Raw genomic sequence first — 16,914 nt, forward strand, 5'->3', positions numbered from 1 at the left:
CATTTTTGCAGTCCATTGTAGCAAGCGTGGCTGCGATACGCAATTCGCGCTCGTGCCCGCTTTGCCGGTGATATTGTGATCTATGTGCAAGGAAGATTCTCGAGGTTGTACATTGAATAGAGTAAGAGTTAGCACCTCGTCACTTGTTGAAGGCGCGATATATCTTATCATTTCTTCTTATTATTATGTTTCTTGCTTTCATAATCATGCTCTTGTTGGTTGTGCGCATAGGCGCAGACGGGTAAGCATGCTCCTACAGTTTCAGCTTTATTTATACCGCGTACCTTCCCATGTGATGATCAAGACCACCCGAGATCTCATGCTGGCTCCGTGTGGAGACAAGTGGTGTCTGCTGCCTCCGCAGTGTCACCTGCTGCAGTACCGTTCAGCTTGGCTATAGCAGTTGTGCTCTAACGGTGCACGGGAAGATCCCGCCACACGTCCAAACAATTGACAGCCCACGTGCGACCTACGAGGCGTCACCGTCTGCCTCACTGGCAAGAAGATTCCCCGACGGGCCGTGAGACGAACTCTAGTCTTTTTGTGACTGGCTCGAAGGCGAGCGATCTGTGTTCCAGCGACGTACCTTGGGTCGAGCTCGTAGCCGAAGGACACGGGGGGCTCGACGTCGTCGATGCGCTCGGTCTGGTTTGGTTTGGTTTGGTTTGGAGCCTGTAGTTATAGCACAACCCACTACGGGGGATTGGCCATGAATCGGGCGGCAGTGGGTTGAAAGGAATAAATACCTAAATAGGATTTTTTTTAGTGAAAAGGCGATATTAAATGAATTCTAATCGTTAATAATAATTTTCATGCTATAGTTTTTTTAAATTTAGAAGTTAATGTTTTTGGTTTCTTGTTTTGCAAAATAAAACAGTAAAATTAGCACGGAAGTCTCCTTGTTTCCATTATAAAATTATATATGGCATCACATACCTTCCTATTACAGTCTCCTAGTGCCGACGCCCCCAGAGACAGAATGACAGGTAGCGTAACGGCTAATCCAAGTTGGCGGAAGGGACCTTCTAGAAGTCGTTTTCTATGCAGGTTGAACCTACGACACTCTATAAAGAAATGATCCATAGTTTCGGGTTCATTGCAGTAAAAACATTTAGGAGAAGGTGCCAAACCAGACCTATGGGAATAGAAATTAAGCTGTGGTATTCGGCAACGCAAACGCGTAAATGAAACTTCAAATTTTCTTGTTGCACACCATCCGCTGTGCCAAGGAAATTTTAAGGTGCTGAAAATCGGCGTTATCTAATACACATGGTTTGGCATGTTCTTCTTGAATGGAAATTTTTTAAAATCTTGCAGAAGTGACTTATGCCGAAGGTTTTAGGATCCTCAGTACCGGTGCTTTAAGAGATGCCGCTGCTAGTGCGTCTGCTGACTCGCTTAAAGTGATCCCCACGTGCCCTGGCACCCATACCAGGTGGATGAGGAGTAAATGTTGGGGAACCAGTGAATGAAATTCTCGGAGAATGATACTTGAATTGGGCACAGATAAAGCGGAGCAAACAGACAAGGAGTCGGTTAAGATTACGGCTGAAGAAATGGACGTCGGAAGTTTCCGTAGAGCTAGGATGATCGCCAATAACTCTGCTTGAAATATTGGCGTAAAGTCGGTTAGTCGAAGAGAGAAAGACCAATTTAATGATGTCGAAAAAATGCCCACTCCGGCCTTCTCTTCACTGACAGAAGCATCTGTGGCTATTACTGCATTTATTTGGAGGTTTTCAAGGTGGTCATCTAATAAACCTTTTAGGTATCGAATAGGTAGGAATAGGTATCGAATAGGTAGGCCCTCAGTCCCCAGCAGCCGCGAAGCAACTGACCACGGCGGCGGTCAGATCTGTGACGCTGCAGAGGGTGCTAAGAATACCTGGCTCCGGACAGGCCGCCATTGGAATCTGAACCTGGCAACGTTTAACGTTAGAACGCTATCTAGCGAGGCGAGTCTAGCAGTGCTATTGGAGGAATTAGAGGGTAGTAAATGGGATATAATAGGGCTCAGTGAGGTTAGGAGGACAAAAGAAGCATATACAGTGCTAAAAAGCGGGCATGTACTGTGTTACCGGGGCTTAGCAGAGAGACGAGAACTAGGAGTCGGATTCCTGATTAATAAGGAAATAGCTGGTAACATACAGGAATTCTATAGCATTAACGAGAGGGTGGCAGGTCTTGTTGTGAAGCTTAATAAGAGGTACAAATTGAAGGTGGTACAAGTCTATGCCCCTACATGCAGTCATGATGACCAGGAAGTCGAAAGCTTTTATGAAGACGTGGAATCGGCGATGGGTAAAGTCAAAACAAAATACACTATACTGATGGGCGACTTCAATGCCAGGGTAGGCAAGAAGCAGGCTGGAGACAAGTCAGTGGGGGAATATGGCATAGGCTCTAGGAATAGCAGAGGAGAATTATTAGTAGAGTTTGCAGAACAGAATAATATGCGGATAATGAACACCTTTTTCCGCAAGCGAGTTAGTCGAAAGTGGACGTGGAGGAGCCCGAATGGTGAGACTAGAAATGAAATCGACTTCATACTCTGCGCGAACCCTGGCATCATACAAGATGTAGACGTACTCGGCAAGGTACGCTGCAGTGACCATAGGATGGTAAGAACTCGAATTAGCCTAGACTTGAGGAGGGAACGGAAGAAACTGGTACACAAGAAGCCAATCAATGAGTTAGCGGTAAGAGGGAAACTAGAGGAATTCCGGATCAAGCTACAGATTAGGTATTCGGCTTTAACTCAGGAAGAGGACCTTAGTGTTGAAGCAATGAACGACTATCTCATGGGAACCATTAAGGAGTGTGCAATAGAAGTCGGTGGTAACGCCGTTATACAGGAAACCAGTAAGCTATCGCAGGAGACGAAAGATCTGATCAAGAAACGCCAATGTATGAAAGCCTCTAACCCTACAGCTAGAATAGAACTGGCAGAACTTTCTAAGTTAATCAACAAGCGTAAGACAGCGGACATCAGAAACTATAATATGGATAGAATTGAACAGGCTCTTAGGAACGGAGGAAGCCTAAAAACAGTGAAGAAGAAACTAGGAATAGGCAAGAATCAAACGTGTGCGTTAAGAGACAAAGCCGGCAATATCGTTACCAATATGGATGAGATAGTTCAAGTGGCTGAGGAGTTCTATAGAGATTTATACAGTACCAGTGGTACCCACGACGATAGTGGAAGAGAGAATAGCCTAGAGGAATTCGAAATCCCACAGGTAACGCCAGAAGAAGTAAAGAAAGCCTTAGGAGCTATGCAAAGGGGGAAGGCAGCTGGGGAGGATCAGGTAACAGCAGATTTGTTGAAGGATGGTGGTCAGATTGTTCTAGAGAAACTGGCCACCCTGTATACGCAATGCCTCATAACCTCGAGCGTACCGGAATCTTGGAAGAACGCTAACATAATCCTAATCCATAAGAAAGGGGACGCCAAAGACTTGAAAAATTATAGACCGATCAGCTTACTGTCCGTTGCCTACAAAGTATTTACTAAGGTAATCGCAAATAGAATCAGGAACACCTTAGACTTCTGTCAACCAAAGGACCAGGCAGGATTCCGTAAAGGCTACTCAACAATAGACCATATTCACACTATCAATCAAGTGATAGAGAAATGTGCAGAATATAACCAACCCTTATACATAGCTTTCATTGATTTCGAGAAAGCGTTTGATTCAGTCGAAACCTCAGCAGTCATGGAGGCATTACGGAATCAGGGTGTAGATGAGCCATATGTAAAAATACTGGAAGATATCTATAGCGGCTCCACAGCCACCGTAGTCCTCCACAAAGAAAGTAACAAAATCCCTATAAAGAAAGGCGTCAGACAGGGAGATACGATATCTCCAATGCTATTCACAGCATGTTTACAGGAGGTATTCAGAGGCCTGGAGTGGGAAGAATTGGGGATAAAAGTTGATGGAGAATACCTTAGCAACTTGCGATTCGCTGATGATATTGCCTTGCTTAGTAACTCAGGAGACCAATTGCAATGCATGCTCACTGACCTGGAGAGGCAAAGCAGAAGGGTGGGTCTGAAAATTAATTTGCAGAAAACTAAAGTATTGTTTAACAGTCTCGGAAGAGAACAGCAGTTTACGATAGGTAGCGAAGCACTGGAAGTGGTAAGGGAATACATCTACTTAGGGCAGGTAGTGACCACGGATCCGGATCATGAGACTGAAATAACCAGAAGAATAAGAATGGGCTGGGGTGCGTTTGGCAGGCATTCTCAAATCATGAACAGCAGGTTGCCACTATCCCTCAAAAGGAAAGTGTATAACAGCTGTGTGTTACCAGTACTCACATATGGGGCAGAAACCTGGAGGCTTACGAAAAGGGTTCTGCTGAAATTGAGGACGACGCAACGAGCTATGGAAAGAAGAATGATGGGTGTAACGTTAAGGGATAAGAAAAGAGCAGATTGGGTGAGGTAACAAACGCGGGTAAACGACATCTTAGTTGAAATCAAGAAAAAGAAATGGGCATGGGCAGGACATGTAATGAGGAGGGAAGATAACCGATAGTCATTAAGGGTTACGGACTGGATTCCAAGGGAAGGGAAGCGTAGCAGGGGGCGGCAGAAAGTTAGGTGGGCGGATGAAATTAAGATGTTTGCAGGGACAACATGGCCACAATTAGTACATGACAGGGGTAGTTGGAGAAGTATGGGAGAGGCCTTTGCCCTGCAGTGGGCGTAACTAGGCTGATGATGATGATGATGATGATATCGCCAAATTCAACACTTACTGTCGAAGTATGTAAATTTTGAAAAGCCACATCACGGATTGATATTTGTAATGGCTCTAATAGCTTCTACACAAAAACTACCTGGGGACAATGCAGTCTGGGCCATTGATTCTCAAAGAATGCAGTTGGTTCTCGAATAAAAATATAGCAGGGGCGTCTCTGGGGAGAAGCATAGGTGTTTAGAAATGTTTGGACTGTCAGTATACGAAATCGAGTTTGAAGAGAAGGCAGGTGAGTTTCATGTTATAAAATATTATTGGCTACAAATTTTGGAAGGCCGAGACACAGACGTAGTGATTCGCGTTCTAAAAGAACCAGAGGACGTAACTTATACGTAGGGCCTCCTGAAAATAACACGCATCCAAACTCTAGAATGGGGCGGACATACATACAATAAATCATCAGCAAGGTCTCCCTGCGCATTCCAAAACGACTGCTGCAGACTCTTCGTAATAAACCAACAGCGCGTGCTCCTTTAGATGCGATGTATTCTATGTGTGTCGGCCAATTAAGCTTTTCGGTGTAAATCATTCCCAGATATATTAAAGAATCTACCTGCGGAATAATCTCCATTGCGTTCTGCTTCTTCTTTCTGTCGGGTAAGTGTCGAGAGCACTCCTTTTCTTTCACCAAAATTGGACTTGAATTGTTTTTACTTTATGGTTACGCTAGAATTCTCACTCATAAAATCGTGCGGGCGCTACAATCTTTATCTTTCGATTATAGCTTACCTGTTATAAAATATTGACTTATTCTGCACTTTACCATAACATACCCGATTCTTGGCCGGTCCCCCAGAGTGTGTACGTGCTGGTAGATCATAAGAATCTACATCTACACCTAGGACAAAATCGCCACGCGCAAACGTACGTTGTTTGGCTCTGGGCTTGTTCGAGGATAGCCGCGTTGCTTTAGCTTTTACGTATGCAGGAAACTAACGATTCAATTTGGCCCAACAAGAGTTCTTGAAGCAATTGTGCGGCGTACTCATTCAGTCGAGTGCTTTAGGCCAGCTGTATTTGTTATAATCGAGCATGAAGCCGCGTGTTGCAAACTAACCCTGGACCCGATATGGCGGAACTTTCACGACAGCTGCAACAGATTGCAGAGGACATAAAAGTAATTAAAGAAGAACGGCTAACAGCAATCGATAAAAAAATGGAGCACTTAACTTTCCTAGAAGACAAGCTTTCCTCATGTACGGAACAGGTAAGCAATTTACAGCAGGTGGTGTCATCCTTGGAACTAAGGCTAGACGACCTCGAGAATCGCTCCAGAAGGTCGAATCTCATAGTCTATGGTATGTCAGAAGAAGAAGATGAAAATAACGAGTCGCTGGAGCGCACTGTGAATAAAAAGGTTGTCAAATATTCCTTGAAATTGGATGGAGTCGCGATCGAACGGATTCACAGATTAGGTAGACCGGAAGAAAACAAAACAAGGCCAATAATACTGAAGATTCTAGATCTCAGGGACAAAGCGAAAATTTTGTGAAATTGTCACAAACTAAAGGGAACTGCGTTTGCCATCAATGAAGATTTTTCACCCCGCGTTCGCGACATTAGAAGAAACTTATGAAAATACGGCAAACCAAAAAAAAGAAAAAAATTCCGGCGATAAAGTCTCTCTGGTTTACGACAAACTAAAGATAAACGGGGAGCTATATTTTTGGGACGATGTAAAAAAAGACGTGTGCGTTGTTACACGTGCTTCAAACAAAACAAAAAACCAGGACACAGAAGCACGAACCCTTCGCCCACGCCGCCAGCAACGTCCCAAATAACTTTCATGAATATAAATGCGCGTAGCATTGTCAACAAGCTCGGTCACCTGGAATAATTACTAGTGGTATTCGAGCTGGACTTCCTAGCCATTACAGAAACCTGGCTAACAAAAGACATTAACAATTTTGAAATAACTCCCCCAAACTACGCTATAATTCGTAAGGACCGACCTACACGTAGTGGAGGCGTGGCTTTGTTAATAAAAGATTAAGTCACTTTCCTTACAATGCCTGAAGTTGAAGGGCTGGAAGCAATTTTTTGCAAGCTCTGTTTTTCTAGTAGCGATATCATTATTGGATGCGTTTATCTCAGTCCTTGTTCTGATTCAGACATATTTCAATCATTATGTACTTATATACAACGTCATGTTAAGAGCACCAGACTAATACTTCTGGGGGACTTCAATCTTCCTGACATCGACTGGAGTACACTGCAACATCATTCACCTTGCGCGGAAGTTATTTTCGATATGATGCTTACTTTCAACCTCACACAGATCGTAACAGAACCTAAACGTGTAAAAGGAACTAGCTCTAACATTTTAGATTTAGTCTTCCTGAGCAATCATTTCCCTTATCATGACGCGAATGTAGAAGTACTTGAAGGTCTGTCTGACCACAAACTAATAATGTGTTCTGTCCCGTTTCATTACACTACGCCCTCTTCCCGATCAACAATTAACATATCCTGACTACAGCCGAGCTGACGACACTAGCATACTTGGCACATTATCTGAAGAGCTATCATTGTTCCGTCAACTCTCAGATGACGCTAATACCGATATGAAAATCCTATGGCGTAAGTTTAAAAATATTCTATCATATTGCATTACTAATTTCGTTCCTACTAAGACTAAAATAACGCGAAAAAATAATCCTTGGATTACTCGAACTGTAATTCATGCCAAACGGAAGGTCCGACGACTGAAAAAAAAAACGCAATGACGCCATCCATCAGAAGGAACAGCCGAAAAATTAACATTAGCCACTAACGATTTAACATCTAAAATCAAAATAGCTAAAAGTTTCTATTTTTCAAATACGCTAACAAACTTCCTAAAAGATTCGCCCCAAAAGTTCTGGCGTTGCTTAAATTCTAAAGTACATAATGAAAGCCATCCGTCCTCGGAGGAAAATCGAAATACTGCAACCACACTTAATAATTACTTTTGTTTCATTTTCACTACAGACGAAAGGAATGCACCACGCAATAGCCCCTGCACCGGCAAGCAACTTGGGCCCCTTACTGTGACTGAAGCTGGAGTCTTAAACCTACTACTAAATTTAGACACTAAAAAAGGATCGGGGCCTGATAACATTTCTAACACATTCCTGCGCAGATATGCCGAGTGGATTGCGAAGTTTTTAGTAATACTCTTTAACAAATCCCTGTCATCCTGCACCCTTCCTAAAGAATGGAAAACAGCTAAAATAACACCAATACATAAATCAGGAAGCAAATCAGATCCTTCAAACTTCAGACCAATCTCACTAACCAGCACAATATGCAAGCTACTTCAGCACATCATCTTAAAGCACATAACAACCTATCTAGAAGATAACCAAATTCTAACACCTTTCCAGCATGGCTTTCGAAAGGGACTTTCTACCGTTACCCAACTAATTGAACTCGTGCATGACGTAACCACCTCTATTGATCAGCAGAAACAAATTGACCTTATTTTCCTAGACTTTTTGAAAGCCTTCGACGGTGTGCCACACCCAAAACTTATTAGGAAGCTTGAACCAACTTTAGGAACTGGCCCAATTTTAGACTGGATTACTGATTACCTCACTAACCGTACTCAGTTTGTCGAAATTAACAACGAGAAATCCGTAACAGCTGATGTCACATCAGGTGTACCACAAGGAAGCGTCTTAGCCCCAGTGTTATTCCGAATTTTTATAAACGACCTTCCTGCTAGCATCTTTAACAACATTAGACTTTCTGCCGATGACTGCATGCTATATCAGGAAATTAACTCTGTCGTCGACCATACAGCTTTAAATAACGCCATAGCAGCAGTAACCAAATAGTGTGAAGATTGGCAGATGACTATTAACGTTAACAAATCGGTTGTATTATCTGTAACTAGGAAGAAACACACATCACTCTTTCAGTACACATTAAACAGCATTCCTCTTGCTTCGGTCTGTGAATACAAATACTTAGGAATATTACTAACCTCTGACCTCAGATGGGATGCTCACGTTTACAAAGTCACGGAAACCGCACTAAAACAGTTATTTTTCCTTAATAGACACCTCAGACTAGCACCATCTAATATAAAGTTACTAGCATATAAAACATTTGTCAGACCCGTACTAGAGTATGCAAATGTAGTTTGGTTTCCTTTCACTAACAAGCTGATTAAAAAACTTGAAGGGGTTCAGCGAAAGGCGCTCAGATACATTTTTAACAAACACAGGCTAGCAGACTCACCGACAGAACTACTCAAACAAGCCGGGATGCTAACCCTCCAAAACAGAGCAAAACTAGCGCGCCTTAAAACCATTTACCAACTCATAAATAATCAATTAAATCTGGATACCTCACGATACATAACGAAATCTCAAACGAGGAAAACGTGCCATAACCCCCCACACACACTAAACGAGTATTCATTCCATACTGACATTTTCAGGTATTCATTCTTTCCACAGACTATACGCGATTGGAATGCTTTGAACGTGGGCTCTGTTAATAGTTCATCACTAACTACTTTTATGGCGTTTGTTGAAAACGATCTACTTGCATCTCAGTAATTATTTTTGTTTACTGTCAGTATCACTTTTTTACTACCTTTGTTTTGCCTTTTAACATAATTTTCTGTCCAACCCAAATCTTGCAGCGTGAACCTGATTACATATGTTTTACTCCTGCTGATGTATAAGTTTATTCTGTGTAATAATGTGTATTTCTAAACCGTTATCATTGTCATGTTTCTATGTCACTGTACTTTTTTGAATGCCCTTTCTGTTACGATCCCTAACGGGATTGACACTATTGCATAAATAAATAAGTAAATAAATAAATAAATAAATAAATAAATAAATAAATAAATAAATAAAGATGCAATATTCTTCGATGTTCATATACCGGACGTTTCAGCGAACACTTTCAAGTTTTTTTAAAGGTTGCCTGTAGCAGATAGAAAAATTCTAGTTCATGAGCTGGTCTACTCGAAAAGGCGGACATTGCTTGCGCAAAAAATTTAAATGCATAATCGTCTAATTAATAAAAAATCAATAATAATGTTCTAACTAATTATCTTAAGGCCCGTATTACAATTTACAAATTCTAGCCGTTGAGTTCGCAAAGTGGATCCACTTGGAACGAATTTTCAGGATGACACCAGTTTCGAGATATTAATTCCCGAACTTTTTGTGCTTCAATGCATGAAGCGACGTTTTGGTAAGAAAGTAACTGGAACGCCAATGCATTTCTCCGCAAAGTTGGGGAGTTTATATCTCGAAACTGGCGTCATCCCGAGAACTCATTCCAAGTGGATCAGCCTTGCGAACTCCGCGGCTAGAATTCGGTCATTGCAATATCGGCCATAAGGTAGGTAGTTAAAAATATAAATAGTGAATTTTTGTTAACTAGTCGATTATACATTTGAATTTTTTGTGCGAGTAATGTCTGCCTCTTCCGAGTATAGACCAGCTCATGAACTAGAATTGTGCCGCCTGCCACAGGCAACCTCTAAGAATTTTCTAAAGTGTTCGCTGAAACACCCTGTTCGCTGAAACACCCTCCATTCCTCTGGATGTGCGGACGGCACATCCAGAGGACTGGAGTAGGGTAGGAACATGGGGCCTGTTGTTGCAGCGTAGTTCAAATTGCGAGGAACAGCGCCTGGTCCTCCAGAATTGGAACCAGAGGGCGGCCTGCCTCAAACGATGCTTATCGTCGGCGATCGCTTGCAGATTGTGTTGATGGAGCGGTATTGTTGCTTCGTCAGGCGGAGCGAAGGGACAGCGAGGGAGGGAGGAGGAGACAAAGGGGAGGAAAAACAGGGAGGTTAGCCAGTGTAAGTACCGGCTGGCTACCCTGTGCCGGGGAAAGGGGCAATGGGAATAAAAGGAGAAAGAAGAAGAAGAGGAAAAAAACGAAATCGGGAAATTCACACAGGAACGCGATACTACGCGCTACAACACTCCAAGACGTTCGCACAATTCGTATGTCCTTAAAAACTTCAGCAAAGCCCTTAAGGCCTTGAGTGCCGAAGTCCGTCTGGACCAGTGTCCTAGAGCTTTTTCCTCTGTAAAGGGACGATTGTCCAGTTTTTCGAGCGCGGTCACGAGCACTGTCCTTGGCACTTTGTAACAGGGACAGTCACAAAATAGGTGCACAATCGTCTCCTCGCAGCCGCAGGTATCGCATGTAGGGCTGTCGGCCATTCCCATGCGGAATGAATAGGAGTTCGTGAATGCCACGCCGAGCCACAGGCGGCACAAAAGTGTTGCTTCCGCTCGTGGCAACCCTGGTGGAAGACGGAGTTGCAAACTTGGATCCAATATGTGAAGACGTGTGTTCGTGCATTCACTTGTGTTCCACTGAGTTAGCGTAAGCTCGCGTGCGAGGGAGCGAAGACTTGTGGCAGCATCTGTTCTTGACAGTGGTATGGGTATAATCTGGGCACCACCATGGGCCGACCGGGCCGCGTCATCCACACTGTCGTTTCCCGAAATTCCGCAGTGACCTGGTATCCACTGGTAGATGATGTTGTGCCCGTTGTTTATTGCGTGATGGCGAAGTAGTCGGATGTCTGCGACTAGTTGCTCATTTGGTCCCTGATTGAAAATGGACATCAGAGACTGGAGACCTGCCTTCGAGTCACATAAGATGGACCATGAATGTGATGATTTGTGACCAATAAACTCCAGAACAGCACGAATAGCTGCGAGTGCTGCAGCTGTCGAAGATGTAATGTGAGACGTTTTGAACTTGAGGGTGACAGACTCTGCGGGAATTACCACTGCTCCAGCTGAACTGTTAGACGACCAGAACCATCCGTGTAAACGTGGATGCGTTCTTTGTGCTTGTCATGTAGGAATGAAAGCACGGTTTGTTTGAGGGCGAAAGATGACATCTCCGTTTTCTTTTTGATACCGGGAATAACAAGAAGAGCCTGGAGTGGATGGAGGCACCACAGTGGTAGAGATGGTCGTGCTGCAGGCGTGAAGCTCGACGGTAAAGTTCCATGATTGGCGGCAATAATCTTGCTAAACGCTGAACGAGGTCGAGCGGCAGGAAGGGAGGCGAGATGATGAGATGGAAGTCGGGCGAAGTGCCTGATATGCATCCTTAAAGCGTCGACTTGAATATACTTATCGATGGGGCGGTCATTCGCGATGGCTGTTGTTGCTGCCGTCGATGCACATCGTGGAAGACCAAGGCAAATTCTCAGAGCTTGAGCTTGTACAGACTGGAGGGCACGGAGGTTGATCTTGCCGGTCCCACCCAGTACAGGTAAGCTATAGCGCAGGAGACCGAGGAACAGTGCGTTATAGAGTTGGAGCATCGCACTCACAGACGCACCCCATGACTTTCCCGCAAGAAATCTGAGCACGTGGGTTATCATGACTAATTTTCTATTTAGGTAGGAGATATGAGGAATCCAGGAGAGGTCTCGATTTATTATCACTCCTAGAAAGCGGTGCGTCTTCTCGTAGGCAATGGGCTGTCCATTAATTCTTACAACGTACGGTTTCATTGCTTTGCGCGTGAAAGCGACCATAACCTGAGATTAGTGTGGCCACTTTTTGAAGTCTGGCGCGCACTTGGGGACGCGTCGCTCCTGATGACCAAATGCATATATCGTCTGCATAGATCGACACATGGATGGATTGCGGTAGGGTATGAACCAGGTCGATGAGCACGAGGTTAAATAGAGTGGAGCTCAAGACTCCGCCTTGTGGTACGCCACGGTAGGTGTTGTGTTGTGATGACGCGCCGTCCTCTGTTTGCACAAAGAATGACCTGTCCTTCAAGGAGCTGACTATCCGTCGAAAAACAAGGCCGCCTAGGCCGACATCGCCCAAGGCGTCCAGGATGGCTCGATGGGTTACGTTGTCATAAGCGCCTTTAACATCCAGGAACATCGCCGCTGACAGCCTCCTTAGGCTTTTCTTCGTGCTGTACAGACGAGACGAGATCTATGACGTTATCTACAGAAGAGCGTCCACGTCGAAAGCCTGCCATAGCGTCAGGGTATAACTTGTAGTGTTCTAGATACCATTCTAGACGCGTCAGCACCATCCTCTCCATCACCTTTCCTAGACAACTGGCCAAAGCAATGGCTCGATAAGACGCCACGTCTAGGGGTGATTTACCTGGTTTGAGTAGAGGCACAAGGCGGCTGGACTTCCATGCAGCAGGAACCACTCCTTCACGCCATGAATTATTGTACACTTCCAGAAGAGCAAGTCGGGCTGTTTTACCGAGGGTTCCAAGAGCTGCATATGTCACCCCGTCAGGCCCAGGCGATGAGGAACGTCTGCACCACGACCTACTGTATAAGGTAGGTCGTGGTCTGCACGCTGCCAACGCCGCCTGCAACTTCTCGATGGAAAACAGATTGTCCATACGAGAATCCCGCGAGATTGGAACATCACGGGGATCAAGTGTAGCCAACGATGGCGGTAGACCAGCAACCTTGAAACAGAAGTCCTCCGCTACGTCAATCTCTCTGCGACCTTGGTAGAGAGCCAGGCAGTTGAAGGAGTGGCGCTGTTGCGGTGATGTTCGAAGACCACGCACCGTTCTCCATATATGTGACAGGGGTTTAAGCGGATCAAGGGAATCACAGAAGGTTTTCCATCTTAGAGACTGCAGGGAGTTGATCCGACGCTGGATCTTGTTCTGTATGCGTCTCGCTTCTCTTAGGTCGTAGATGGACTTGGTGCGCCTGTACCTTCGTTCCGCGCGACGGCGGATTGCTCGAAGCCGCTCCAATTCTGCTTCAAATTCAGAAAACTTAGGAATAGGCCTAAAAGCTCTTGCGGCTTCTTGAGCAGCGGCGTTAATTAGCTTCTCGATGTTGCCAGGTTGACAGTCCTGTATCTCTTGGCAATTCTTCTCCATGAGCAAGGTGTATTTAGGCCAGTCAATGTGATGAGGAACTCTTGTAGAGTGTGACTTGCGTATGCCGTCGATTTTAACATATGTTGGAATGTGGTCACTACCATGCGTTTCGTTGTTCGTAAACCATTTCACACTGGCACTGAGGCATTTTGAAACAAAAAATAAGTCCAGGTAGCTGCTGCATGTCAATCCCCGCTGAAAAGTGGGACTGCCATCATTTAGGCAGCAGAGCTCATGGTCCGACGCGAAGGATAGTACACGTCTTCCTCGACAATCCATCTTTAAGCTTCCCCATAGCGGATGATGCGCATTGAAGTCGCCGGTAATAATCCATGGTCCAGGTGTCGTTGTTAAAATTGCACTTAGTCTTGCGTTGTCAAATCGACTCGAAGGTGAAATGTAGGCACCTACGAGCGTGAGTGCGACATTCTTGCATTTTATAAACACACATACGTATTGATTGTCGTCATCAGGTGCCACTGGGTGTAAAACATGCGTGAAATCGCATCTGATATAAACGATGACTTTGCTGCGATCGCTACAGGTGGCAGACATGAAAGCTTCATATCCTGATAGGCGGATGGCGCTCTCAATGTTTAGTTCACAAATGACGATTATTGGAAATTTATTCTTAAAAACAAACGGACGAAAGTCCGAAATGCGGGATTTAATGCCTCTGACATTCCATTGAAAGACAGACGCTTCCTTGACCTCTTTAAGGAACGAGTGTAGAGGAGCAGCCATGGTGCTTCTCAAGACTGGACAGTACCCGATTCAGGGCATCCAGTATCTGAAGTGCGCCTTGAGCCCCCGGAGTGTGTATGGCGGTCAGTGGTACTCGTAGCGTGTCCATAGGGCCCTTATCATGGCGACAACATGTTTGTCGTCGTCTTGGCTGCTGCCAGAAGGTGAAGCATGATTCGGCGAGCGTGCTACATCTTGTCGTTCCGCTGGGGGATCTAGCCGTGGCAACGGCGGCCACTCCTCGCATGAGGCGATGCTATTGGAGACTTTCTGCTTAGGATCCTCATTGCTACTATTGCTAGTTGTATGTGGAAGTTTGTGGACTGTCAGTGGACGCGATGCATCCTTAGCAGTAGCAGTGGGTTTCCTAGATCTCCGGCGACGTGAACGTCGACGTCGCACCTTAGTGGCAGCCTCCCTGTGCGAGGAACCATCCCTGACCATTTGCCTCAACACTTTCGCCTCATTTTTCACATGTGGACATTTCTTTGAAGTTGCGTCGTGACAGCCTTGACAATTGACGCACTTTTGGTTTTCTACACGACAGGCGTCGGAGCTGTGCGACCCAGAGCATCGTGAGCGCACGGCAGCATTTGTGCAAACCGCACTAACGTGCCCTAGCCTTTGACATTTCCTGCACTGAAGCGGCTTTGGCACAAAAGGCCGTACTATGTGTCGGAAGTGACCGACCTTGACGTGTGACGGTTGTTAAGAACGGCCAGCTGCAGTGCAAGTTTGCCAGCCAGTTACGCCAGCGGTGGCAACCTCATCTTGGAATGCCGCCGCCAACCTCTAGCCACGGCGTGGCTAAGTCGACTTTGTGTCGGTGTCAATACGCGCATCCTCCACTCTCCTTCGTTTGAGCTAGGATGCGTTGTGACTGAATGAGTTCGACGAAGCAGGCTTTGTGCGCAACTCGACAACGCGGACCTAATCTCCTACGGGCGGGGGGCTGCCGCGAAACGCCGACGGAGGCTCCTTCCCACGCACCGACCAAGACGCAAGACAACGCGCTACCCGGAATGGCTCCGAGTTCTACGAAATTCCTTTGGTGTCAGTTTCGGACCGTGAACACGTGTGTGTGTGCATGTGTGTGTGTAAACCTTCCTGCGGAGAGGCGGCTAGTTTGCGATGACTAAACGAACGTTCGCGTCACCTTGTATCGCGGGAGGACCGAGTGTTTAAAAACTGCTGTTGTGCGGATGCTCGACACACTTTCTTAAGCAGTCATGTTAGACTGAGACTCTCTCTCAAGCAGTCATGTTAGACTGATGTACTTTCTCAAACAGTCATGTTAGACTGATATAAATACTGTAAATAAACCCATATTCCTCGTTCTCGATGAGAAGCAGTCCTTCCCTTCATCAATGTCCTCAGCGTGGACAAGTTGGACGACGGCATGGGCCAGCTACCTTCGAATTCATGCCTGACTCCAATCTTGACAAGGGATCACGAGCGATGGGATTGAGCCCCCAATCCTGACACGTAGGCTGTCTCCTTTGAAAGTTAACTTCACACACTGCGAGTTTCCCAGGCGACAGGCTTGCAATATGGCAATTCTCTCTGTCGCCGGCTTGATGAGTACATGCAGGTCAGCATCACTTATGGAATTATCGATGTCATACACAACGCCGGACGTAGAGTCATGATCGTCTTGTTTATAGCAGCGCACGTTGATGCTGTCCAGAACCATGATGTTGCTCAGAATGCCTAGCGCGCTGAGGTCTGTGACATCTATAGCGAGGATGTTCTTACGGGCGTTGATCCCGACGCGAAAGCCATCAGACCTCACAATTATATTTGTGCCTGTGGCTTCTAGCGACAATCTAAACCGGATCAACCGCCAAGCCACATATGTGTCACTCGAGGCACTTGTTCCGGGTCAGATCAAAGGGACAGCGAGCTTGCGCCACTATCGTAAACGACAAAATGCAGCTGCCGCCGCCAGGTTACCGTGGAAACCACTGCACACAGCCATCTGCGATAGCGGCCATGGCTTCGGCGTACGCCTCCGCGCGCGGAAGCAACGCCGCCACGCTGCGAACTTGGCAAAAGCGTCGAGAGTCGCTATTTATGTCGCAATGTTTACCACCGCCGTCTCGTTTCGAGCTCGTTGGCCGGTCGTTGCCTCGCCAGGGAAGTTGGCCGCGATCACGCTGTCGATGCGGGTTCCTTCGCTGCTTATCTGCGCCCACGCCGGCCTCCGCTTCATTACCTGCTCGGCCGTCGGTACCTGTGCACGCCCGCGCCCGCTCCTCCTTTAAATATGAACGCTCCTCTCGTCCGTCCAGGCGCTCGTTCGGCACCGCTGGACCGCGCCATTGCGATGTGGGCGACCAGCGGGCGCGGTCATTTCGTCAAGACGGACAACCTGGCATCAGGCGCCGCCGACTATGTGGCCAACCACAGCGGTCCGCTTCACCCCATGCTCGCGAAGCTGTGTCAGGTTAGTCGGTCCCGAGCGCAAAATAAGCAAGTCGAAGCGCGTTTCTGGCATTACAGCGTGAAAGTGACGCGGTATTAGCAG

The 16,914-nt window shown here is 46.0% G+C and overlaps 1 protein-coding gene across 2 annotated transcripts in view; it reads left to right on the forward strand.

The window, feature by feature from the left end:
• The window catches only part of LOC142579633 (O-methyltransferase MdmC-like), a 48,854-nt gene that overhangs the window by 13,244 nt on the left and 18,696 nt on the right, over positions 1–16,914 (forward strand). Inside the window, exon 1 of one of the 2 annotated variants that reach the window (XM_075690029.1) lies at positions 16,607–16,833. The exons of the other annotated variant lie outside the window; for it this stretch is intronic. Coding sequence (XP_075546144.1) covers positions 16,654–16,833 — 180 coding nt within the window. The 5' untranslated portion in view covers positions 16,607–16,653. Of the gene's footprint in view, positions 1–16,606; positions 16,834–16,914 lie in introns of those variants that run through there. 2 annotated transcript variants of the gene reach the window in all.

Source organism: Dermacentor variabilis, chromosome 4 (assembly GCF_050947875.1).
Source record: "Dermacentor variabilis isolate Ectoservices chromosome 4, ASM5094787v1, whole genome shotgun sequence".
NCBI classification, from domain to species: Eukaryota; Metazoa; Arthropoda; class Arachnida; order Ixodida; family Ixodidae; genus Dermacentor; species Dermacentor variabilis.